We start from the raw sequence: 26916 nt of genomic DNA, 5'->3' as shown, positions 1-26916 counted from the left end.
TTAGCTGTGCTTGTTTTTAATGTATAAGACAGTTACATGGGACAGCCCAAGCATGTTATCTCAATGGAAGCAAACATGTACACATAAAGATGTTCTGAAAACACGAAACATCATGATGCACAAACCTGCGGCAACAACACAAAGCAGCATACAATGCTAGCAAACGCATTCTCAGAGGAATACTTCCACAGGAAGGAAGGTAAATACTGTATTCATTTGATAACGCCCTTTTTTCATTTATCCACATTGATTAAAAACAAACAAAACAAAGTCAATCAGAATCCCATAGCAAGAATAGAACAAGTCATCTTGGTATATTATGATACAAATCTCTCACGCTATAGTTTCTTGTCAATGTCTCTTCCATGTCCCAAGGGTACATCCTTCAGTCGTTGAACTGACTGTCATTCACACAACCTCATACACACGAGCGCCTGCTGGTATGATAGAACCCAGCCCCGGCCCAGAATGCAATTCACCATCCATGGAAAGGTATTTGGTCGTCACTATTTCGATCATCACACAAAAGAAATTATTCTTTTCTTTGGACGGGAGCCCAGTTATATTATTGGCTGCTGCAATATCTGGGGTGGGATTGGCTGACTGTGTGTTGCCCGCATTCACACTTCCTGTCGATCACAAGGGGCAGACAACTCTGCAGCACTTTCAGGTTATAGTTTCTCGTTAGTGTCATATCACAGATCATCAGCTAGCCCCCTCCTCCTCTTTTTTCTTCAATTCCAAAATCAAATCACGGATTTCATCTCTTTTTTTCAACACTATTTCATCCTTGAACCAGTTTTTTAAACTTTTCATGGGCAATGAGAAGTCCATGATTGGATCCTGAAAAAGGAATAATTACAAATGATGTGACGGTCATTCCCAACTATTGTTGAATATTCACAAATATCCACAACTATCATCAGCTTCTGTTGCAATATCTCTATAGCTAAAACACTGCCTTAGTTAGGTTACATTTTGACTCACTTAATTCAACCATTACATTTGCCCTGTAGGCATCAGGAACATCGACCATACCATTAAAAAACAGGAATTCAGCCCTGTTATCTTAACTCCCATGAGTGAGTGAGTGAGTGAGTGAGTGCAGCTGAGCTGAGCTGACCTGAGCTGAGTTTAGTTTAGTTTTACGCCGCTCTCAGCAATATTCCAGATACGGTCTGTAAATAATTGTGTCTGGACCAGACAATCCAGTGATCAACAGCATGATTATCGATCAGCGCAATTCGGAACCAATGACATGTGCCAACGAGGGGCCTGTTTGACAAAACTCTCATAAACCTAAGCTCTCTTAACCTTTTTCACAGCATTCCTACTTCCTATGTTACAGAATAGGAGGTACGAATGCTACAAGAAAAGTTACGAGATCTTAGGCTTGAGACCTTTGTGAAACAGGACCCAAGTCAGTGTGCCTAACCACCTGATCCCATTAGTCGCCTCTTAAGACAAGCAGAGTCACTTTTTATGGCAAGCATGGGTTGCTGAAGACCTATTCTACCCTGGACTTTCACGGGTCGCTCCCATGACTGATATAAGGTGCAACACCCAACGCAATCAGGGAGCTATGATATGCAACAAACCAAATCATCATGGCTGATTTCTGATCGATATAATCACATCATAAACCATTAAAGACTGTTTGTTTGTCATTTAATACTGCACTCCGGCAGCAGTCTGGACCACCTGGACTAGATCAACCAATGACCAACACCATAAGCATCCATCTACACAATTGGTTGCACTCAGCAATATTCCAGCTAAATGGCAACTCTCTGCAAAATAATAGACTCAGACAATTCAGACATCAACAATATGAGCTTCGATCTACACAACTGGGAAATGATGACATGCGTCAACCAAGCCAGCAAACCTAACTACCCTATCCCACTAGTCACCTTTCACAATAAGCATGGGTTGCATAAGACAAATTCTAACCCAAATCTTCACAGTTCCTGCCACAGACTGCCACGGACTTAATATCACCCACAATCCCTAAAGCTGTTTCTATATAGGGTCTGACCTTGAAGAAGCTCTCGACATACTGCAGGAGGTATACACCACAATCAGAGTAATTGGTCTGTTGAGGCACTTTGACAAACCCTCCCTTCAACTTGTCCTTCACTTGCCGCTTCTCTTTCTTCTTTGTATCCCACTCAACTTGCAGGTAGCTGGAAGAAAACCATGTCAAATATTATCAAACCAAACTGGGGAACTGTATGAGTGAACCATGCATTGATGGAGATTAAAATCAACTCCAACACTAGCAAACTAAACTGAGTAATGGATGACAATATCTTAAGACACTTTTTTTTAAGTCTCATAATCGTCTCTCTTATAGTTTCAGTCAGGAAGGAAATCAATCCCAGAAAGCCTATGAAAGCCTATTTTTCATTTGAACTGACAAGAGAATCTTTGTAAAAGACGTACTCTTTCAAAATGCGCACAATAGCACTCCTTGATGGTCCAGCCAAGGAATCATAAATTAGCACACATGCTCTGAAAAACAAACAGAATCGATATATCCTCTACATTCACTGACATGTTTAACACTGTAAAATAAAATCACTACTGAACACAGGTCAAGGTCAGATGGACCCATTCATATCTATTACATTCAGTTATTCATGGGCCACTTAATGGCACTATACTTATGATACTGTTTTGTAATACTAAACTGTAAATACGAAATGTTGCTATGTAAAACCTAGAAACAAACGTTTGTCTTTGCAGTACACATATGAGTACACAAGGCTCTCTGACAAACTGCAAAGTGTCAGGTAATTACTGCCAAAATTACTTCAAAGAAAGCAAGATTTGTCTGTTTTCCACTTTTTAGTAATATGGACGTATCACTATTGACTCTTATCTAGACTGTATCTGGTAATGTGACAGGTAGTTGTGCTGGCTGTAGTACATCTCGATCATTGTTACCAAAGTTACTTACTGCTTGACTCCAAGACTGTACTCTTTAGTTTCGTCTCCATTGTTTAACACTTCACTGGGATCTAATGGAGTTCCCCGGATCTCCTTTAACACAGTAACATACTCTTATTAACTTCCACGTAACTAAAGCTATTTGTCAAATACTTGCTGGAGATGCTTTTCCTTCAAGACAAACCTTGAGGAAGCTTTCCCCATCAACTATATCCTGAGAGAGTGTTCACTATCAAACAAACCCAGAGAAAACTTTCCTTATCAAACAATCAAGAGAAAATTTTCCTTATCAAACAATCAGGAGAAAACTTTCCTTATCAAATAAATCAGGAGAAGGCTTTCACTCTCAAACAAATCCGGAGAAATGTTTCACTATCAAACAATCCAGAGAAAGCTTTCCCTATCCAACAAATTCAGAGAAAGCTGTCAGTATCAAACAATATCAAATTGTCTACCAAAACCTTGGATTCGTGTTTTCTCCTATACTTAAGCAATATTCCAACTGTATAATGATATAGGAAGCAACCAAATGTGGACCAGACAAACCAGTGACTGTTATTGTCATAGCAATGAGCAGCAATTCCTGCCATTAGGGTGCTGTGACACAAACAAGTCTTCAAACTTGATCAAGTGATGCATCATGGCACCTCATACAACACGCACAGGTTGTACGAGTCCTGATAGTTTGTTTGGAGGCAGTACCTTGTTTGGGCTGGTGTTGACAGAGGTTTGGCCATCATCTGCATCCATGCTTGTCTCCTCTTTCTGTTCCCCTTCCTCAGTCTCCTCCCCCTCCTCCTGCAACAGTAAGTGTTACACTTACTGAAGCAATTAAAGATTATCTGATGCTTATGCATCCTTTGATGTGACCCACCTTATGCATCCCCTTTGACATGATCCACCTTATGTAGGCTGTTAAACATTACCCACCCTAGGCAGGTCCTTTGATGTGACCCACCTTATGCATCCCCTTTGACATGATCCACCTTATGTAGGCTGTTAAACATTACCCACCCTAGGCAGGTCCTGTGATGTGACCCACCTTATGCATCCCCTTTGACATGATCCACCTTATGTAGGCTGTTAAACATTACCCACCCTAGGCAGGTCCTGTGATGTGACCCACCTTATGCATCCCCTTTGACATGATCCACCTTATGTAGGCTGTTAAACATTACCCACCCTAGGCAGGTCCTGTGATGTGACCCACCTTATGCATCCCCTTTGACATGATCCACCTTATGTAGGCTGTTAAACATTACCCACCCTTGGCAGGTCCTGTGATGTGACCCATCATATGCAGGCCCTACAATGTGACCCAATTTTTTTGCAGGCCCTTTGATGTGACCCATGTGAGAGAGAAGGCCCTAAGATGTGACCAAATTTAGGCAGGCTCTTTCAAGTGACTCACCTTCAGCAGGCCCTTTCACACGACCCACCTTTGGCATGCTATTTATCAGGACCAAGCTTATGCAAACGCTTTGCTTGATGCCAGCCCAGCAGGCTCTTTGACTGGATTTATCCTGCTGAAATCTTCTGACAAGACCCACCTTATTGAGCTCTTCTGAGGCCTCTTCAGTGTTGGGACTCGGGGTTTCTGGATCCGGGGTGCGGGGAATGTATGGAATATGTTCCTCCTCATTCATGTTGGGGAAACAGATGATTGCAAGGAACCAATGAGAACTGAAATAAGGATGTGTGAATGTTGTAGAATGCTTGGAACTTTGACTGAACACCTGCCCTAACAAGAAGATGATATCATTCAAAACCGCCTTTGGGCTCAAATTCAAACACAGTCACCACACACTCTTTCCTTTCAGTTCATTATTATTTAGATGCAGGGTGTATTTTAACCACACTGTCATTTGCCCCATTGTTTCCCATGCAATCATGATCATATATGTATCTTCAACAACCTGACTGAATATAAGCACATGTACATACTGTTCATTAATTGGCACAATGATGAAGTCCTTCTCAAACAGGTCAACATGACGAGTCCATGTCTTCACTCGGGTGTGTCGCCGGATCATTGCCCTGTACAATACACAACCAGATGTCTGTCAGATACCAGGAAGAGAAAACCATATTTCCAACTTAATATTTGTTTGTTTATTGTTTATCTGTATTCCATATGTACAACACCATCTGCAAAAGACACCTCAGAAACTGATATGCTGGACAACAATTCCAGTTTTCTTCAGACCCATAAAAGAAAGAATCTGTCAGATCTATCTGTTTCACTGAGAGCAGTCCAATACTTGTATGACATAATACTGCTTGCTCCGTAGAGATCTGGGTTATAACTGATCTCCAACAAACCCTGCTTGCTGTATGAGGTGACTAATAGAATACAACTTGCATATATCCTGGAATGGTAAAGGGACACAACTCTGTGTGCCCTGAGGAAAGGAACTCCATCTACCTATTATCTAGATGGTACAGGTTATTCTACATTCCTACTTCACGTGAATGAAGCTTTGAATAGATATTCCTTTACGGAATAAATTGGCCCTGGACTGATTTGGTGATGAAGTTAACTCACGGTAACTTGGCAACATCTTCTGGCATACTGTTGCGGGCCTGTTTCTGGGTGAGTCTTTTGTAGAAGAATGAGCTGAAGATGTGAGTCCTGCTTCGGTCTTCCTCACTCAGCTTCTCAATGAATAAATACCTGAAATGATGCACCATCCACTATACAGAAAAACTGAATATAACAATGAACAATGAACTCATGGTACAATTCCATTCTGCATCGATAAGCACCTTCTGAAGAAATGTCTTGTAATCTGCACATCAAACTGATCATGCTAAATGGCCTTATCATGTTCACAAGTCATCGTTCAAATTCAATTACTATTTGTATTATCTTAAGGTAGCCCCAGCAGAACTTCATTTTTTAAATAAAAAGCTCAACACTTTTCTTCAGATGTACTCAACTTATCATACATTCAAAGATTTGACGGAATTCACAATAGAGCGGTCAGTTGTATTTGGTATTTGGTCCCTGCTGACATGCAGACCTGTTTAAATGACCCCTTGCAACTGTGTGCAGTTTTAAACTTTTGATCCTCTGTTGAACCTACTTGAGATAAAAGTCAATGATGACATCATTGAGGAACTCTCCCTCGTTGAGACAGTAGAGGTCTTCATTGGTGATTGTTATTCCACCTTTTGTTGGTGGAGGGGGATAGGTCAGCAATCTGTAAGTACCAGTAAACAATGTTACACTTGCTGCACTACTGTTGGTATGTAAATGACATCGAGATACCAGCAACAATGTCACACTTGCTGCATAACTACTGTTGGTATGTAAATGACATGGACATACCAGCAACAATGTTACACTTGTTGCACTACTGTTGGTAAGGATGGAAGAGCAACAGTATTACACCTCCTGTACAACTACTGTTGGTGTAGAAGTGACACGGAAGTATCACTGACATATTTTTTCAATTAAGTCAGTGAATAATACACAATGAGTCAGGATAAAGAAAAATATTTAATATCAAACTACTGATTAAAATGAAAGCTCACTTTTCTATTGGCCCGCTAAATCCAATCTTTGGTGGTGGTGAAGGTGACCTTGAACCTGCTGAGTTCTCCTTGTCCTCAAGTTTGGAGGATTCTCCCGAGATGGTGGCCATTGATTTCTCCTTCAGAGATGACATGGCTTTATCACAGAGTTTAGATATCTTATCGTTCTTCTTGGGTGTGGTTTCCACAAGAAGCATGTTGGCTTTATCACTGCTGAGGTCTGTGAGTAGGGGGACCTTGCTTGCAGTCAAACGCTGATAGTGCTGAAACAATATGCGAATGTCCTGTCTCTCGCACTCCTCGATCTTGTTGATGATGATCACAATGTATTTCTGAGTTACATCTGTGGAAAGACAGCATCAAGACAGTGAATATTGTGTTGAGCCCACCACAGCAATAAGGGTGCACCACTGTAATGGAATTTGAGAGATCTTGACCTAAATGAGGCAATGACACCTTTTTGGATGGCAATACTGTGACAAAGCTTGAAACATTTATGGATAGGGAGATTAATGCATGGCAAGACTGTTAACACAATAGAAAAGAACAAACCTTCGCTGTCTGGAAAGTAGCCCTTCTGATTGGGCTCCTCCATGCTGAGTTCCTGCCGCAGTCTCTCCCCACATTCCTCATAGGTGTGGAGGAACATGAGCGGTTGGGTCTGCTTCAGGATCGCCTGACAAGACTGTATTTCATCCACATTAACCTCGAACTGGAACTCCGACTCACGGTCATCACCTACACCAGACAGGCTCTCATAAACTCTTGCACAAAAAGACACCTAGGGATGTTTTCTATGGAAATGGTAAATCTGAAAGTGTACTGTGACTTGTTGTATGCCTGTCAACAATATGAGGTTCCTTTGACTGGCATTCTAGAAGTTGAGTAGACAAAGAGTGAGGACTATTTTTATGGATATATAACTTCTGCATTCTGTATAGGTGACAATTCAACACAGAATCTAACTGAATCCTTAAGGTCCTTGATGTTCACTGTAACCTGTTGATTTGTTTTCAACACTTTAACTGTCATTGCAAAAACATGGTCCGACTGAAATTATCTGCCTCATAATACCAACATCGGTTGCTAAGGACATGGACTGGTTCAAATTCTGAATCTACATGGCTTTTCAGATTAGCTGCCTTTTATGACCAATATCGGTTGCTAGGGACCAGTTCTAACTTTGAATCGACATGGTTCTCGAAATCAGCTGCCCGAACATCCAAACAATACAGGCATGGGATACTTAGCTAGTATTCTGACACAGTATTCCTCACTTTGGACAGAGCATGGACAGATGGAATGTCTGAGGTAAGTCCTACTCACAGATGACATGGAACTGGAATCCATCCCTATTGATGGTGACATGTTCCAGAGGCGTGGACTTCATGCAGCCAATGCGGACACTCCTCACATTCAGCTCCACCGAAATATCTCGCTTCATCTTGCCCGTGGCAGTAGACTGGGTCATCTGTCTTACCTTGGGCTTCCTGCCACGCTTCCTGCCAGGTATCTTGCCAGTCTGCAATGTAATTTGCTTCACTTGAGGGTGGACGTGTTACAAAATATACGTACATGATAAAAATAATGCATCCTTTTTAGTCCTCAAACTGAAGTGACTTACACATATCATACCACTGCAAACATAATCATGCAATCATTTCCTTACTTCAGAAGGTTAAATCCTTCCTGCCAAACCTTTACACACACAAATTTCCATCTAAATAAAAGACGGTAATAATGAAGCTTGGAGCAGACAACCCTGTGATTGATATTATGAGTACTGACAATACTCAAATTACCAACTTGCCTGACTGCCCGGGATGGGTGATTTTCAACAAATTCTCAAAGATTTCTCAAATTCACCTTCCCTAGTTCGGTAGGCTAAAATTTAGACATGTATATGAAGGTATTTTGTGGGCAGGTTAGTTTAGTTGACAAGTTTTACATCTAACCAGCCCTGTGGTCTGGTTGAAATTTTTGGATGTTTCATAGCCTGGTATTATCCATGCAAACTGGATACAGCAGTTGATCTAACAAGATAGCATATTGTATTCATCAATAAAGAATCTTGGCATTTTGAAATATTTTGTATAAAGCAACATAGGTTTTAATCACAACATGAACGACATACCGCATCCTCCATCTTGTCCCGACGACTGACTGGTCTTCCTGTGGAGTATTTGAAGGGGCTGGAGCAGGGGCTGGTACTGGGACTACTATTTCCACTGTTCTGATGGGGGGTGGTGCCTGGAGTGTAGGGGGGCGTTAGGGCTGCAGCACGGGTCAGAGATTGGTCTTGGATGAGCGATGAGTTTGCAGCCATCATGGCTCTTGCAGAGGCATCTTCCTCATCAGATGATGAAATGGTCACTGTTTCTGCAATAGTGTATTCGGTTCATCATTCTCTGTTATATCAGAGTGAGCAACAGTAGCTCAGTTATATCACGGCATATAATAATTACCTCTGCATTAGAGGCGTCTGCATCCTTGATATCTCCCTGTTATACGTTCCAACAAGTCTCCACTATATTCTGGATGCATCTACAGCTTGGCAAGATAATTTTATTACCTCCCGTGGCTGGCTCCGCCTTCTCACGGCAGCTAAGCTGCTGTTACAACCAAGCTTGCCACAGATAGCAGTTGCAACTGCGAATGTTTATTCGTATTACGACTTTGGGGAAATCATGCAGACAAGTGGACAGAAACTTAAAAAAATACATGCACAAACTCCTTCTACCTGAGTACCTCCACATCATTTGTACTGTCAGATTTAATCAGTTAGATAATTTAAAAAGTGAAAGTGAGTTGTGATTGGTTTGCTCAACTTCCCAGCATAAACACCTGGGCCCGATTTCTCGAAACAATCCTAAGTTCTAACTCAAATCTCAAACTGAGTTTGACAATTTGAAACAGCTGAATTTTTATCTCAACTGCATTTATTAGACTAAAAAAGTCCAAACAACTAAAGAAATCTGTCCACCAAATTCAGATTGTCTACTATGTTTGAGGTGGATACCAATTTCCATTCATTCTGGAAAATGCATGTGCCTGCATTTTCTCAAATTTGAAAAACAAAACAAAACTTGAACGTAAGTCAAAACTCAGACTTAAGTTTATTTTGAGAAATCGGGGCCTGACTGGGTAAACAACTAGTCAAGGGAGGTAATAAATTCATCTGGCAGGGCTGTGGATGCACCCAGGGTATACTGGAGAGTTGTCGGAACGTATACCCTTGAGATATCGATGACGAGGCGTCTGTAAGGTCAAGTCTATCTCTTTGGAGAATCAAATGAGCACACATACTGCTGACAAACCAAGATACGTAATTGGAACACATTTTCATTTAAAAAAACAATCATGGCTTTCCACCCAGCTGAACGATAAAAGTAGATCAGCATTTATTTATTACTAATTCAACATTATCAAAATAATATAGAGCAAAGTACTCTTTTCCTAAGAAAGCAACAAGTGTGATGACTTTCTGCTTTCCATGACTCCAGCCAGGTCTAATACTATTTTGACAATGGTATTAGCATTGTGATGTCATAACTGCAAACCACTCTCATGTCATACATACAGCATAATGCAATGTTACTACACAATGTGTATTAACACTGTCAGATTATTAAACAGTGATATCTTAAACAAGTGAGAAATAAATACCAATACACACTTTGGACCCATTTTGGTAACTGCACAAGATGCGCAATGCTTTCACCACTTGAGTACCGGTACCCTAACATAGATTCCATGACCAATGATTATGTATAACATGTAAGTGTGTGAGCTCTGAAGATTTATCCATCACACATGGTCGTGCCAGTAAACCAGCTCAACATATGTCAATCTTCTACCATAAACAATCATGTGAAGGAGTAAATTGGTTTTAACACCAGTTTGAACAGTATTCCAGATCACCACATAACCTCCTTATCATTAGATCTTAATGCACGACACCCATTTCATTACAGGTTAAGTTGGACAGCTTTCATCTGACCACAGCATCATTTATTAGATTCAGAAAGTGCAGTCAATAAATGGTTAACATGGGGTATTCGAACAAGTGTTATGCACATATGCCTAATTTTGTCTTGATCATCTCTCTTGCTTCAATGTATAAAGATATCAGTGATAAGAAACTTTCCATAGCCTCTAGAATTTTTGCCATACATCCTCAGCTTCAAGCATCAGCGTATATCGAGACTCCAACCCATGAGAACCACAACCAAGGGACACAATTCAGTGAGTGAGTTTAGCCTCAGACAGCACCCTGTAATATTCCAGTTATATATGGCAGTGGTCATTTCTAAAACAAGTTCAAATGGAGATCTCCAAACATGAGACACAGTTCACCTCTATGCTGGAAGCTAGACACTAATATTACCTGGCTCATGTATTCGAGACATCCGCTGAGATCGTGGTGTAAGTCTGGCATACGAACTGTATGTGTTGTTCACTCCCTGTACATTGAAGTCCACTGGGGATGAACACTTTCGAGTGTTCCCCACCGGAAAGGGTGAGTGTTTTTTTGCGTATGGTTTGCTTTGTTCATTGAGTCGGGCACCATAGAAGGACTTCTTGTCTATAGTCTTGCCGCCATCTTGGTGCTTCTTCACTATCTTAACATCTGTGGGGAATTTCCTGTGGCATCGCTCACACTTTTCTATATCCCCACTGGTGTATCCGCAGAACCTACAGACTGCAAATCCATCTGCCTGTGAAAAAAAGATCCCATACAAATAGAGAAAACTTCAAGACATGAAGAAACAGGACTGGCTATTCCTGAACCTTATACCCTATATATAATAGGGGACCAAAAATTAAGTTCTGTTTACCAATATGATAGCCAATAGCCAATTATTCCAGCAGGGGCGACACCGGAAATTAGCTACACACATTGTACACATGTGTGGGACTGAACCCACATCTTTGGCATGTGAGTGAACCCTTTAACCACTAGGCTACCCAAATGCCCCTTAGCACAAAGTGAACTAGTGTGCTCAACTGCTGATTTGATCTTCGCAACTGTGAGACAGATATGCAAGGAGAGATCCAGTCAAATCTGTTGGGGACAATTTGTATCTATGGCAAATCAATGTGTAATGAAGCAGATAATTTCTGTTGCCACTGATTGACACTGTGAGCATGAATAATGATGAAATAAGACCACCTCAATCATCTCTCTCTCTCACTCTCTCTCTCTCTCTCACACACACACACAAGAAAAAAATAATAAAATAAAATAAAAAAATAAAAATAAAATTACCCCCCACCAAACTTATGGAACTTGTTCTCACTCTACAAAGTGACCAAGCACATAAAACTTACATGGAAAAAAAACATAATTAAAATACAAGAACAAGAATGATTTCTACATGACATATAATACACATTTCTGATCACTACAAACAAGAGTCATCAGAAGATGACATATCCCCCTCGCCCCCACATATTTGAAAGGATAAATCATCTGACATTTACTTGATGTTTTCTTAGTTTAAGTTTAAATCGTTTAAATGCCATATATCAGTACACAGCAAAAGGCACCACTTCAAGATCTGTCTCATGTATCTGCCAAGATCTGTTGAAAGATATCAAATGGTTTTTGAGTTGTGCTCTGGAAACGAAGCCTATCCCTCCATTTTGAGGCTAAGTAAGAATTGTTTCAATGGAAACCGGGAAAAACAAAAATGCCAAAATGTTGTAAATAGCAAAAGGGCACCACTTTGTGGTCTGCCTCAAATATCTGCCAAGTTTTGTGGTAAGATATTAAATAGTTTTCGAGTTGTGCTCCAGAAACAAAGCCCATCCTCCCATTTTGAGACTAAGTCAGAATTGTTTCCATGGAAACTGGGAAAATGATAAAATCGCAAAAATCTGTAAATAGCAAAAGACACCACCTTAGGGTCTATCCTACATATCTGCCAAGTTTTGCAGAAAGATATTTAGAAGTGTTTGAGTTATGCTCCAGAAACGAAGCCCATCCCTACCTTCTGAGACTAATTCCGAAACGTTTCCATGCAAAATGAGAAAATCATAAATCACAAAAACCTGCAAATAGCAAAACGCATCAATTTAACTTCTGATTGGTACATCTACCAAGTTTTGCAGAAAAATATAGAACAGATTTTGAGTTCTGGTCCGGAAACGTAGCCCATCCCTCCATTTTGAGAATAAACCCGAAACGTTTCCATTGAAACTGAGAAAACAATAAATCACAAAAACCTTTAAGTACCAAAAGGTACCACTCTAGGTTCTGACTGATGTATCTAACAAGTTTTCCAGAAAAATATTGAACGTTATTTCAGTTATGCTCCAGAAATGAAGCCCATCCCTCCATTTTGAGACTAATTCCAAACCATTTCCATGGAAACCGAGAAAATAATAAATCACAAAAACCAGTAAATAGCAAAAGGTGCCACATTCGGGTCTGCCACATTGCTGACAGATATTACAAAGTTTTTGAGATGTGCTCTGGAAACGAAACACCCCTCTCACTTTTGAGACAAACTCCGAAACGTTTCCATGGAAACCAAGAAAATAATAACCACAAAAACCTGTACATAGCAAAAGACACCACTTTAGGTTCTGATTGATATATCTACCAAGTTTTGCAGAAAAATACTGAACAGTTATTTAGTACTGTCTCGGAAACAAAGCCAATCCCACCATTAGACTAACAGTAACATCAAAATGTTCCATGGAAAAACCAAAAAATAAAAATGCCAAAAATCTGTAAGTGGCAAAAGGTACAACCATAGGTTCAGATTATTATATTTATCAATTTTGGCCTAAAAATATTGAACTGTCTTTGAGTTATGCTCCGGAAACAAAATGATTACGGACTGACAGGCAGACGGACAGATAGATGAGGCATCAACTATATCCCCCGCATTACATGCCAGGGGGGGCTAATAAAAATCTGTAAATAGCAAAAGGCACCACTTTAGGTTCTGACTGCTATATCTACCAAGTTTTGCAGAGAGATATAGAACGTTTTTTTTCAGTTCTGCTCCGGAAACAAACCCACCCCACCATTTGACTAAGACCAAAACGTTCCATGGTAAAGCAAAAAAAATAAAAAATGCCAAAAATCGGTAAATAGCAAAAGGCACAACCATAGGTTCAGATTACTGTATCTAAAATTTTGATCTAAAAATATTGAGCGTGTTTTGAGTTATGCTCCAGAAACAAAATGATTACGGACGGGCAGACAGACAGACAAGGCATCGACCATATTCCCCTGCATTACATGCCGAGGGGATAAAAACAAATAAAGAAATTTATAAGGATACAATTGTAAATCAAAACTGCAATATTTTGTACTTAGGTTTACTACCCTCAAATCGAAGCAGCTGGGATACTGAACCCAGTCAGAGCATGTGGGCATTCACTCAACTGTAATGAAGACTTTCACTGCCTGGCTCATTTGCCGATTCACTCAGGTGTGTGTAAAAAAGATGTTTTCTTTTTTTTAAAATACATGCTCATTTTTCCAGCAGTTGCGTTTGATCCAATCAACAAACACTGACATGGTAAACTATTGTGTGGCTGGTAACCGTTGTTCGATTACCCCATGGCACTTAAGCCCTTAAGAAGTCTGCCTACCCCTGATGGCTTCTTTGGCTTTGGTGGGTCCTGGGGCCGCATCATCAGTTGATCATCAGTCATGGCTTTGGGTTCTGTCTTTGGCACATCTGTATAACAAACAGTGAGAGAGTATGGCTTTTAGCAATATTCAGAAACATCACAGCTGCGGACACAGAAATGGAAGTGGCAAGCTGTAAACAAAATATGCCCACTCATATCACTGGCCTTTTTTCAGTGCAGGGAACATCTAGGCCAAGTCGTCGATGGTAAACAGGCATGGCACAGGACTGGGTCCCAATCCATAAAGCATTCCTAACATTAAGACTTGACTTCAAACATGTAATTTTCTGATCAGAATTGATATTAATTATAATATAAAATTAATCCGCACGAGTCAGGATAAGGCTCACAAAGAAGCTGATTAGATGTGTCTCGGACAAAAAGGCAATTAGTGCACTGACAGGTGCCATGAATTCAGAACATTATGATGGATGCCAGTTGTGTACATACACAAGAAACTTTCAAAGGCCCTGTTGAGTTCGTCCTGGAACCTGGAGTGTTGACCTCGTTACACCCATTTACTTTCATATTGTTAGCCCTTGTGGTGACAACACGTATCTTGATGCTACAATGTCATATTATAACTACGGTCCTCATCAACATCTAAAATGCCAATAAACATATTGTGTAATGAAGGAAATAAAAATGCTGCAATGAATCGACCAATCTCAATATGGTTGTGTAAGACAAAGATGATACTGACCTCCATGCTTGACTAGTGGTAGATCTTGGGTCTCCCCTGCCATGTCTGCATTGCTTTGGCTGCCAGGACTCAACTGCATCTCAGGATGGAGAGGTGGCCTGCTCACAAATAAAGATGGGAATGAATACAGACTGAGTGACATATGCATTCATCAACTCATCCAAAATGAGTACTTAGTACCATATCTCCAAAACTGTTTCAAACAATATTTTGTTTTGTTATGACATTCTACACAAGACAATGTACACTCCATATTTGATGAGAAACTGGAATTTGCAATCCTGCTAAAACAGAGCATGTGTGGACAACAGTTTAGAGTTAGCTAATCAGCTTCCAAGGTCGTGCCAATTACCATGTAAGTTTTTGAAAGACAACTTCAAAACAACCTCATGTCATTCAGTTTCAAACTTGATAATGAGAATAAACTTCTCAATCATTGAGTAGTGGATAGGAGTTGCCACAACACAACAACACTCCACTGCATAAAGCACTGCAAAAAGTAGCATCCCTGGATTCCATCAGAGCAATATTATCTTTTGACAACTCTGGGACAGAAAGACATGTCATCAGTGAGGTTGAGAAGCACAACACCATCAAGGTACAACAACACCAAGTCGAGAAGCCCAAGACCATTGGGAAATCAACCAGGTTGAGAAACATGATGCCATCAGCATCAGTCTAAGTAAACTTAGTCTCTGTATTATTTCTCTACTGAGTCTAACAAACCCCAGTAGAAGGTCGCATCTGGTAGGGCAAGAAGGGCAAGAAGCCTGACACCATAGGGCCACATTGAAATGCAATCGATCAACCAGGGAAAGAAGCCTGACACCACAGGAACACATCAAAATGTGATCAACCAGTGCAAGAAGCCTGACACTATAGGGACACATCAAAATGTGATCAACCAGGGAAAGAAGCCTGACACCATAGGAACACATCGAAATGTGATCAATCAAGGCAAGTGGCCTACACCATAAGATCACATCAAAATGTCATCAACCAGGGCAAGAAGCGTGACACCAAAGGGCCACATTGAAATGTGACCAGCCAGGGCAAGAAGCCTAACACCATAAGGACAAATCAAAATGTGATCAACCTAGGCCAGTGGACCTGACACTATATGGACACATAGAAATGCGATCAGCCTAGGCAAGAAGCCTTACACCATAGGAACACATCGAAATGTGATCAACCACGGCAGGAAGCCTGACACCACAGGGCCACATTGAAATGTGATCAACCAAGGCAAGAAGCTGGACACCACAGGGCCACATCGAAATGCAATACATCAAACAGGGCAAGAGATCTCACACCATGAAGTAACACCATCGCCATAGGGTCACACAATCAAGATACAATACAAACTGTCACACGGATCAATTACTGTATTATCTTGGCCAGAATGTGTACAAGTTGCTTACATAAAACTACAATACTGCTAGGCATCAACAACAAACTGACCGTGCAAGCTGTGACGTATCCAGACTAGTGTGGCGCCAGATCCTTCCATTGGGCAGGATATTCTGGGCGTTGTTTTGGGAATACTTCTCTCCAAGCATGCTGGCACTGGCCACATTGCCATGCAAGGAGCTGTGAATAGATGAGCATTGAGGAATACCAGGCATTCTTTCACACACTGAGGAAAATGGACTAACTGATTGGCTGAGATGAACTGATTGCCTAACAGCTTGTCGGAAGTAATTAATGTCTAATTAACTTGGTTACATTCTAACTGAAATAATCTGCTTGATTCTTTAGCAATCTAATTATGATCATGTTTTGTGCGACTTGTTCACAGAATTTGGAGTCAGAAAAGCTTTGTAACCAGTGACAAGGTTTCTAAATTCTCCACATAAGTGAAGAAAATGAATAAAAAGGCATAGCATAAAAAGAAACACGAGAAGGCTATTATACTGCGGACATTCTACCTGTCACTTCAGAATATCATGGCATCTGCTATGAGGGAGTGCCAAATTTATGTTCTATGCTTGTGTGTGGTTCCATTTCTATAAATCCAAATTTCTGAATCAAGACTGCAAAAGATGTTGCATTATCTCATTTGCTCAAAGAATCCTTCATTTAGTTATTGCTGCAAAATTACTTGACACAACATTCCATCATGATCGGTTGAGGTGTTCTAAGAGCTTAATTCACGGAGAGGCACAATTTGGAAATAAAAGAGTTGATTGAGATTGAGGGAATATTGTCATAAACATCTGAGGATACCCTGAACGATCCTTGCTCCTTGAGATGGGTCCTCAATGAAAATCATGATAAAAAGGACAAGAAAACACTAAACCAATTTTTTAAATTATGGAAATCTTAGGGTCTTAGAGACTGCACTCAAGGATGTATTAACACTAGGACAGGTCAATCAAGTCCCCGCAAAATCTGATCTTGACGCTGCCTAGTGCTACACATAGATCTAAGTACACTGTGTTACAGGTCATGACAGTACAACCTCTAGTGAACTGATTGACCAATGAAATGACAAACAAAAGTCAACTCAAACCAATCAGAAAGCATTTTCTGAATCTGTACAGCACAACTTGCAAACTGATGACTCACATTTCAAAGCACCATTAAAAAGTATTTCAAAAAAGATAAAAAAAATCATTTAAAATCTGAAAACTGAAAAAAGAAAATTCTGAAATGTTTCATAGATGGTCAGGATTACAAGGAAGAACTTTGCATGCAGCTATGGAGATTCTTTTTTATCACAAATGTTCATCCCACTGAGCATGCAGAATTCTGCTGTCTGTGTTCAGACAGTCATGCACATGACTGACTTCCTCTCAGGTTATCCCTTGTATGTATAACAGAGGACTTGTCTAGCATATGTGTTACATTCTCTAGTAAGAAAAATATCATTGTCTTGAGGTAATCAGCCATATAACCTGTCATCCATAAAGACCTATTTTAACCTTTTAAGAGTGCAAGTTATAAGAAGACACACTCCAACAATCACTTTCACTGTCTGGTAAGCGTACGGTTGTTCTGCATGACCTTTAATGGGATGTCCTATGTTTGATGGTATGTTTGATTTAAATAATGTGTAAGTGATTCTAGGAAAATCCTTTGAACATTACAAATGCATTCAATAAATCTTACCGTCCTTTCATCACATTCATAGAGTTGCCATCAGCAGCAGACATGTGCAGCCCGGTAGCATTGCCCTTGAGAGGCCGCCCCTGCATCTGACCTTGACCTCTTCCCCTGCCCTGACCCCGACCACGCCCCCTTGATGTGCTCCCTCTACCCCCTCCGATAATGTTGCCACCACTTGTGTTTAATTTGCCCTGAAAGTTAACTGGAACGAAAAGATAAAAAATATCTCAGTGATGACATAAAACAAAATGTAATGCTAACATATTGGGTCAGTGAGTGAGTTGGGTTTTAGAAATATTTCCAGCAATATCCTGGGGTGGGGTGTGGGGGTGGGGGTGGGGGGGGGAGACAGCCACATGCTAACAAATTTTGTTTTCACATCCAACTCAACAATAATCCAGATTTATAACCTATGAGGGAGAACATATCGGAGTTCATATTTTTTAGACGATGCCCTAGGGCAAAATATCACTTTGTCATGGCAACGTGATGTTATGAACAATGCTATGATGTCATGGTTCTTTTGTGACGTTACATTCTACATGCAGTGACAGTGGGTAGCCAACCCGTGTTTGAAAGTGTACTTGGGTTTATTTTACTCAATTTAACGACTTAAAAAACAGAATATTATATTCGTGCCCATGACATACTATGCTTATGATACTCATGTCTAAACCTCAGTATATCCCTCGTTCTCGCTCGGGAAACACCAACTTTCAGGCACTCGTGTCATACACATTGTATGACATGGACACTCATATAATATCCTCTATGTATGACAGTGACCTTTAAGTAATCAAGTATATACCTCTTGATCTATACAGTGAGAGAATCCAAGGCTTTCAACCATTACTGTCAGTTCAGTTATTCATTGATAAGAAAATGATAATGATGACTTTCACTAATTCTCACAAACATGCTACAAAAACATATTTATCTTTTACTTCACAAGAGTCATCAGAAGATCCACCCGGCCCCCACATATTTGAAAGGACAAACCATCTGACAGTTACTTGTTGTTTTCTTTTCCATCATCATTTCCATGGAAATCATGAAAAATATAAATGCCATATATCTGTACACAGCAAAAGGCACCACTTCAAGATCTGTCTCATATATCTGCGAAGATATGTTGAAAAATATGTAATGGTTTTCGAGTTGTGCTCCGGAAACGAAGCTCATCCCTCCATTTTGAGACTAAGTCCGAACTGTTTCCATGGAAACCAGAAAGAATAAACATGCAAAAACTTTGTAAATCACTAAATGGCAAAAGGCACCACTTTGTGGTCTGTCTCAAATATCTGCCAAGTTTTGCTGAAAGACATTAAGACATGTTTGAGTTCTACTCCAGAAATGAAGCCTATCCCTCCATTTTCAGGCCCCCTTAAGTAATTGTAGGAATTACAGCAAATTTGAAGGAATTGCATCTCAAATGTAAATAAATGCAGCTCACTCGCGAAACAATTGCAGCAATATCGGTAGTTTAGCGGTAATAACAGAAACACATCGCCCCTATCGGAATACTGGAAACACGCTCGGTCACGAGTGGAAACTCACACAGCAAAACATGGCGTCGTTGGAAGAAGCACCCGTCTCGGTGAGTTTAGTTTTAAGTTCCTACTATTACACTTTTATACTTATCCATCTTTGACCACCCGTGTTGAATGCGTTTAGGTATGAGGTGTTGTCAGGGCAATAGTTTATGTTTTTAGGAAAAGATTGTCACTGCAGAAGAGTGTCACAAGTCATGCCCATGGATGTTGTTTACATCTGAACATCGAAGTCGTGCCAATGATTACGAACGTGCACTAGATATAACATCATTTTTTTGTAAAATGTATTTAAATTTGTCAATTGCACTTCATATGAAGAAAAATTTTGGCTCATGAACTTCTTCATGGTGCACGTTCATGATGTTCGTAATCATTGGCACGACTTCTATGTTCAGATGTAAACAACCTCCAGGGGCATGACTTGTGAAACTCTTCTGCAGTGACAATCTTTTCCTAAAAACATAAGCTATTGCCCCGACAACACCTCATATCTAAATGCATTCAACACGGGTGGTCAAAGATGGATAAGTATAAAAATGTAATAGTAGGAACTAAAGACAAAACTCACCGAGAAGGGTGCTTCTTCCAACGACGCCATGTTTTGCTGCATAAGTTTCCACTCGCGACCGAAAAATCTCTGAAGATGACAGAGCGTGTTTCCAGTATTACCAATATTGCTTCTGATAGGGACGATGTGTTTCTGTTATTATCGCTAAACTACTGATATCACTGCAATTGTTTCGCGAGTGGGCTGTGTTTGTTTACATTTGAGATGCAATTCCTTCACATTTGCTGTAATTCTTTCAATTACTTAGGGGGGGCCTGATTTTGATTCTGAATCGTTTTCATGGAAAACCAGAAAATGATAAATCACAAAAACCTGTAAATAGCAAAGGGCACCACTATGGGGTCTGCCACAAATTTTGCTAACAGACATTAGGAAGTTTTTGAGTTGTGCTCCGGGAAACGAAACACACTTGTCACTTTTGAGACTAAGTCCAAAATGTTTCCATGGAAACCTAGAAAATAAGACATAACAAAAACTTGTAAATAGCAAAAGGCACTGCTTTAGGTTCTGACTGATATATCTGCCAAGTTTTGCAGAAAAATATTGAACGGTTTTTGAGTTGTGCCCACCCCATCATATGACTAAGACCAAAATGTTCCATGGAAAAACAACAACAAAAAAATGCCAAAAATGTGTAAATAGCAAAAAGCATAACTATAGGTTCAGATTATTATATCTATCAATTTTGGTCTAAAAACATTGAATGGTTTTTGAGTTATGCTCAGGAAACAACATGATTATGGACAGACAGACGGACATGACAGGGGGATAAATGAGTGAGTTTAGTTTTATGCCGTACTCAGCAATATTCCCGCTATATGGCGGTGATCTGTAAATAATCCATCTGGACCAGACAACCCAGTGACCAACAGCATGAGCATCGATCTACACAATTGGGATACAATGACGTGTCAACCAAATCAGGGAGCCTGACCACTTAATTACATTTATAAATAAGAGTCATCAGAAGATGACATATCCCCCTGGTCCCCACATATTTGAAAGAACAAATCATCTGACAGTTACTTAAAATCAAGTAGTCAATAATTCTGGACCAAACAATCCAGTGATCAACAGCATGAGCATCAACCTATCACTTGGGATATGATGGCATGTGCCAACCTAGTCAGTGAGTTAGACTATTCTATCTTGTTAGTTGAAATTATGACAAGCATGGGTTGCTGAAGACTAATTCGAAACAAGATCTTCACAGGTACCATTACGATTAATCATACTGTAAACTTGACCATTGCTAAAAATTACCTGTTTCCTTCATTGGTTCCAGCCCATTTGCTGTGTACTTAGCTAGGAAACCTCCCGTGCCATTGGACTTTTTGACAAGGTAAACATATCCCTTCTGCAAATTCTGTCCCTTGACAGTCAAAGTTTGTTGCGTATCATTTGAGAATGTCTGTTGTCCATCAGAGTTCTCAACCTGATGGGCGATGTTCAAACCCCGCTGTGTCTGGTTCATCAACCCATGATGCTGCAGAGGTGCACTGGACAGATCCTGCTGTTGGTGTGTCGCTGTCTTCACTTGTTGCTGTGAACTGTTCAAAGTCTGATGCTGATGATTCACTGAATTGAACATCTGTGATGCATTCAGGACTTGTTGATGCTGTGAGGTATTCAACAACTGATGCTGTGATGTGTTTATAATATGCTGCTGCGGGGATCCACTGGACATCTCCTTCTGCTGATGTGTCTTCATCAAGTTCGGAGAATGCTGCTGTCCGTAATTCTGACCTACATCATGTTGATCAAACTTTGAGGGAGCGGACACATTGTAACGGACATCTTGTGGTGACTGCTGAGGGTAGGGACTGCCCCTGTATACCTGATTAGGAGTTCCAATGACAGGGCTAGATCTAGCCTCTTCACTAGACATTGTCAGTGCCACTTCACCCACATTCTCACCGAAATGAGGGGAGGCAGATTCATATTCTCGTATCATGGACATTCCTGAACTCTGAACTGCATTTTTGGAATATTTTGCCTTTGGTGGAGTTGCTATCCTGGTCATGAAGCTTTCTGAAGAAGCTTGACTAGATGAACTGTAGAGTTCTGGACTCAAAGATGATGTTTGACTGGAGATATTTGATGGTGTAAAATTGCTGAAGTTTGAAGGAACCGGGGAACCAGAGAAGCTGTTCTCACTAGAGGGGTACTGCTGCTGGGAAAACTGATTATGTTGATACTGTGCGGTAGAAGCCTGTTGCTGAACATGTGTCGTCGGGGAGAGCTGGTTTGACGTCTGCTGCAAATGCTTAGCAGTAAGTGAAGTCTGCTGAATGTGTGATTGCTGGATTGATGTCTGCTGATCACGCTGAACGGTCACCTGCTGAACAGGGGACTGCTGTAGAGATGGAGTGAAGGCATGCTGAATGGTAGTCGATGGAGCTGAACTCTGCTGCAAAGAATACTGGACATTCGAACTTGTGGCAGCATGGAGGAAGTTCCCTGAATGTTCCTGTGGTGATGGGATGTAGTCCATGGGCGTCTCAGTTTGGTATGCAGCTGGCTGAGTAGGGCTTGGGGTGAAGTCGGAGGGTACAAGGAACTGACTGCTTGAGGAACTAGGGATGGAGTAAATTTCCTCCCCTAGGTGCAGCTGGATGGTATTTTCAGTAGGTCCAAGTTGTTCCAGTAAGTTAACTGCCTGATTCTGGCTTGCTGAATCAACTAGCATCACTTCTCTGAAGAAAAGAAAACACAGATCACAGTATAGAAATGCTGAAACTACTTCACAATCACTAATATAATTATATCAACAGAATACCAGGTTGACTGGTCGATGTATGATGTATATACAAATGTTTAGAAGGATCAACTAAAATAGTGACTTTTTGATCTGCTAAGACTTGGGGGAAAAAACAAGAAAATGCTTCAAAAACATACTCTGGCCCATCAGCTGCTTCTGTCTTAATATCCTCCATGGGCTGTGGCAGCAGACCTTCAAGTCTGTGGGACTCCCCCCAACTGCCACTGCCAGACCCTGAGCTGGGGCTTGTCATTCTGCTGACGTGGGACTGAGACTGGAAACTGGTGAATTGATTAGCACTGGTCCATCCTCGATCTGGAGATAATTCCTGCTCTTCCAAAGCTAAGTTAAAGAAAAGGCACAGCATCATACAGCTTGTTGATTTGCCCTTTTATATCACCCATGAGGAAATAATTCTGCTCACTCCAAATTAAAATAAAGACTGTGTATAGCATCAAGATAAATATGACAAAAGTCAGTACACTGCAGTGGACTGGCAATCTTCAGAATTCAGCACTACATCTTATCATCAGATCAGACTAGTTGTATTTCACAAACCTCTTAATGCTTGCACCTGTAATTCTTTCACAAAAATGGTATGCAGAAACCAATCTTTTAAATTAACATTCTGCAAGATGAAAATGATAAGGTATAGTTTGTTATCTTAAATTTAATAAAAAGTCTTGAGTGTGCAACTCGTCCTCCAGTGATATATTCACAATCCTCTCAAAACACTGGCTGCCTGCCATTACAGCATGTACAGGACTGGTGACTGCGACCATCAACTTCCTGGTGGTAGATTGTTAAACTAAAGAAGGCTCTGATTGGTCTATGTTTTATGTTCACCTGGGTGACAAATCTTGCACAATTCACACAAAGCAAAATTAGACTAACAAAACTCAAACAAGCAGTGTTCAAAATTGAGCTGGACCCTTGTGCTATCACATCTGAATCAACAATAATGCAAGGACCCTGTAGCGTTCTGACTTGAAACCCATGATTTTCATGCTTAATTCTGAACAATGTAAACTAGAGTGTATTGAGTGTGATTGGAATATCACGATTTTTATTTAACGATGATCCAAACATTCATCAAGATGCCATAGGGAACACATTATCTTTGACAATGCAGAAAGGTTCCATCCTATTCTCATATTGGTCATAACTGGGTAATAAATAAGACACATCATCCCATACTGTCGTTATTTATGGGTGCTGCAGTGATTAATCTACCTGAATGAAACTCCAAGTATTGTGAGAATCAGCATGTTAATCTTGGCAGAGCTTCTGTTTCTTAATAAATTTCTCACAAAGTGACTGATATCATTCTAAGAACTAATGACCAGTAGGGTTGGTCTTCGATATAGATTATATATAACTGTGACAGGAAGCAAAATATCAACCAATTATTTATAATTATCAGAGAGGTAAAACAGCAAAAATGCTGAAAATGTTTTAGAGAGATCAATATATTCTGCTGCACTGGTGAGTGGTGACATATTTATGCATGAATTACTAACAAAGTAGTGCCCATCAAAATAACTTTGACAATGGTCATGAATAAAGACCTAACTTTGTGCATTGCATGAATGAATTGAAAACATATTTCTTAACAATGGCTTCTTATGATATTATTGTTGAAACAATTTTCATATGGATAATCATGACTTATTCTTCTGGTCAGCCCTAATGAACAGGCGTTCTGACCTTGCTATACATTATTTTGTAAAGGACATCCAAAAATTTATGAATTCTACAGAAAATAATTATGGCACATTGCATTTGAGCTGTCTCCCTTGTAGATTATTTGGGTCTTGTTCCCTGTAAAAGCTTGCTAAAAGAGTTACCATGGTCAATAATATGTTTTGTTACTCAGCCTTTCCAGATTAATCTTGACACTGAATGTCAATAACAGCATTTATTAACTGACACTAGTGTACTTTCATATCATGGTCATGAGGACTCATTTGTAGTTTCTTGTCAAGACAAGGTAAATCACTTGGAAGGACTGGTTTGTCGGGCAAACATATCATAAGCCAAACAAATTTTCCAAAGTCTATTCCAGTGATAGCTTTTGCATTTCAAGTAATGATAAGTTGAAGTAATAAAATCTTAATTCGCTCTGAAATGCCATGCTTTCACTCTGCTTAAAAGAGTTATGTTAGTAAACACGTTGAAAATTATCATGAAAATGGCAAATGTGCCGCCATGGTTTTGACACAATTTCCCTTTCTTTCCCCACATATTGATGAAATATATTTACAAATGTAATAAGTTCGATTAGTGAGCACTTACCTGTTAAAAGAGACATTGCAGTGTATTCATCCTGACTAAGCGCGAAGAAGAAAGACAAATTACAAATGTAAATATTTCACCGTCAAAGAATCATTTCTCGCCACCATAACACGACTCGTTTGTGTAGTGTCGCTACACCCATTCCATGGTATTGTAGATAAATATTTACTATTTTACATAATTTTAGGCACGTCTATTGTATGATCACATGACAGGTTGCGTTCATATCGATATATACTCGAGAAATATGTATTTTACGACATATTAAAAAGCCATCCAAATGTTCCCGCGTAATATGAAAAGGCTCGATGCGCACAGACTGCCCAATGAGAATGTGCAGCGCTAACTCGGTCTCAAATGCATGGAAGGTGTGATATGACGCTTCTCGACTTACTTTCGTGACTTTTTTTTGCTCGAGTTTACATAGATTGGGAACAAATGGTAGGGGCTGTTGTGTTCAATATTATTGCATATATCATTGTGTTGTAGATCTACGTAATATGTAGATTTTTCCATTTGCTCTCGGTATGTGCCCTATCCCCTGTAAAAGTCGGATTGTACAAATGTTGATGGGTCAATGTCTATATTCTGCTTGGCCTTTCCTCAAAGGTCACATGTAACCAAAAATCAAACATGATTAAAACACAGTTATCACTTATTCATGATATTTGAAATGCATTCCTGATTAAGTAAAAATAGGTAAACAAAATTATATAGGCATGCAATCGCAAATCAAAAGTGCAATATTTTGTACTTGGGTGGACCTCCCTCGAAATCAAGCAGATGCAATACCAAACGCAGTCAGAGCCAGTGGGTGTGCACTCAAGTGTAAAGAAGCCTCTTCAAGGCCACTGGTTCATTTGCTGGCTCTTTGTTTATGGCTAATAAGCCCGAAAGGTATTGATTTAAAATATCATGTGGTCATTGATTGAAGTTGCGCATTGAATATTGCCATTAGAAGACAGGCATGCAGACATAGAGGTATCTGAATAAACCAGGTACTGAGTTTTCCAGGTCTTGTGGACGACCTTGACCTTCCAGAGAAAAACACCGGTCAGCAAGAGGCTCATCTTTTGGCTGATTCCACTATCTGCCTTACCTTTTGTATACCCAGACAGGTCTCTTCTTGTTCCTCTTCTATTTCCTCTAAAACATCGTCATTGTTGTCCTTGCCCAGCTTAGACAGGATGTCAACCAATAAATGTGTAGTAGTCGACGACGTATTTGTGGTTGGCTCTACACTAGCCTCGAGCCACTTCAGGTGGTTGTAGAAGTCCTGGATTGTTGGCAACGTTCCACCGAGTATTGCTATTTCTGGATGTTGGTATGGTTTCCTTATTGGATCTTGCCATAGCTTGTACAACCTTGTGGACCCAATACCTAAGCGCATTTTGACCTTGCTTGCAGGGAGCACCCCTCGAAGGGAGCGTATTTCTTGGATCTGGTGTGAAGGCAAATCTCTTTTTGGTGGCATGATTGTTTTTGCCCTAGGTATATATCCTATACTTCTTATGTGCTTATATATGGGAATCCCAGGATCTCAATCTTCCTAGGAATCCCAATCCTGCCACAGCAAGTGCTTTATAATTGCTAGTAATTATTAGTAATGTTACTAGTATTTTTTAGTAATTACTAAAAGTTATCAGTAATGTTGCCTGTATGTAGTTGACACCTTGTCCATCCGTAATCATTTTGTTTCCAGAGCATAACACAGAAACTGTTCAATGTTTGCTATTTACAGATTTTTTACATTTTTATTTTTATTTTTTTTTCAATGGAACATTTT

At 40.1% G+C, this 26916-nt stretch overlaps 1 protein-coding gene across 1 annotated transcript; it reads right to left on the bottom strand.

Annotated features, from left to right (window-relative positions):
- On the bottom strand, positions 1 to 25255 carry LOC137286194 (uncharacterized). The gene is made up of 21 exons (XM_067817904.1): positions 25131 to 25255; positions 22973 to 23177; positions 21338 to 22770; positions 17957 to 18155; positions 16307 to 16435; positions 14846 to 14943; positions 14101 to 14189; positions 10877 to 11207; positions 8624 to 8868; positions 7816 to 8011; positions 7042 to 7227; positions 6490 to 6832; positions 6039 to 6155; positions 5498 to 5626; positions 4897 to 4989; positions 4503 to 4635; positions 3655 to 3750; positions 2963 to 3045; positions 2446 to 2514; positions 2039 to 2186; positions 1 to 843 (listed from the first exon to the last, which is right to left on the bottom strand). The coding sequence occupies exons 1-21, from the start codon at positions 25144 to 25146 to the stop codon at positions 706 to 708; spliced, it is 4476 nt and encodes a 1491-aa protein (XP_067674005.1). The 5' UTR covers positions 25147 to 25255; the 3' UTR covers positions 1 to 705.
- Between the last annotated feature and the right edge of the window lie 1661 nt (positions 25256 to 26916).

This window comes from Haliotis asinina, chromosome 6, assembly GCF_037392515.1.
Source record: "Haliotis asinina isolate JCU_RB_2024 chromosome 6, JCU_Hal_asi_v2, whole genome shotgun sequence".
Taxonomy (NCBI): domain Eukaryota; kingdom Metazoa; phylum Mollusca; class Gastropoda; order Lepetellida; family Haliotidae; genus Haliotis; species Haliotis asinina.
This window is presented reverse-complemented; position numbering and strand designations above follow the sequence as displayed.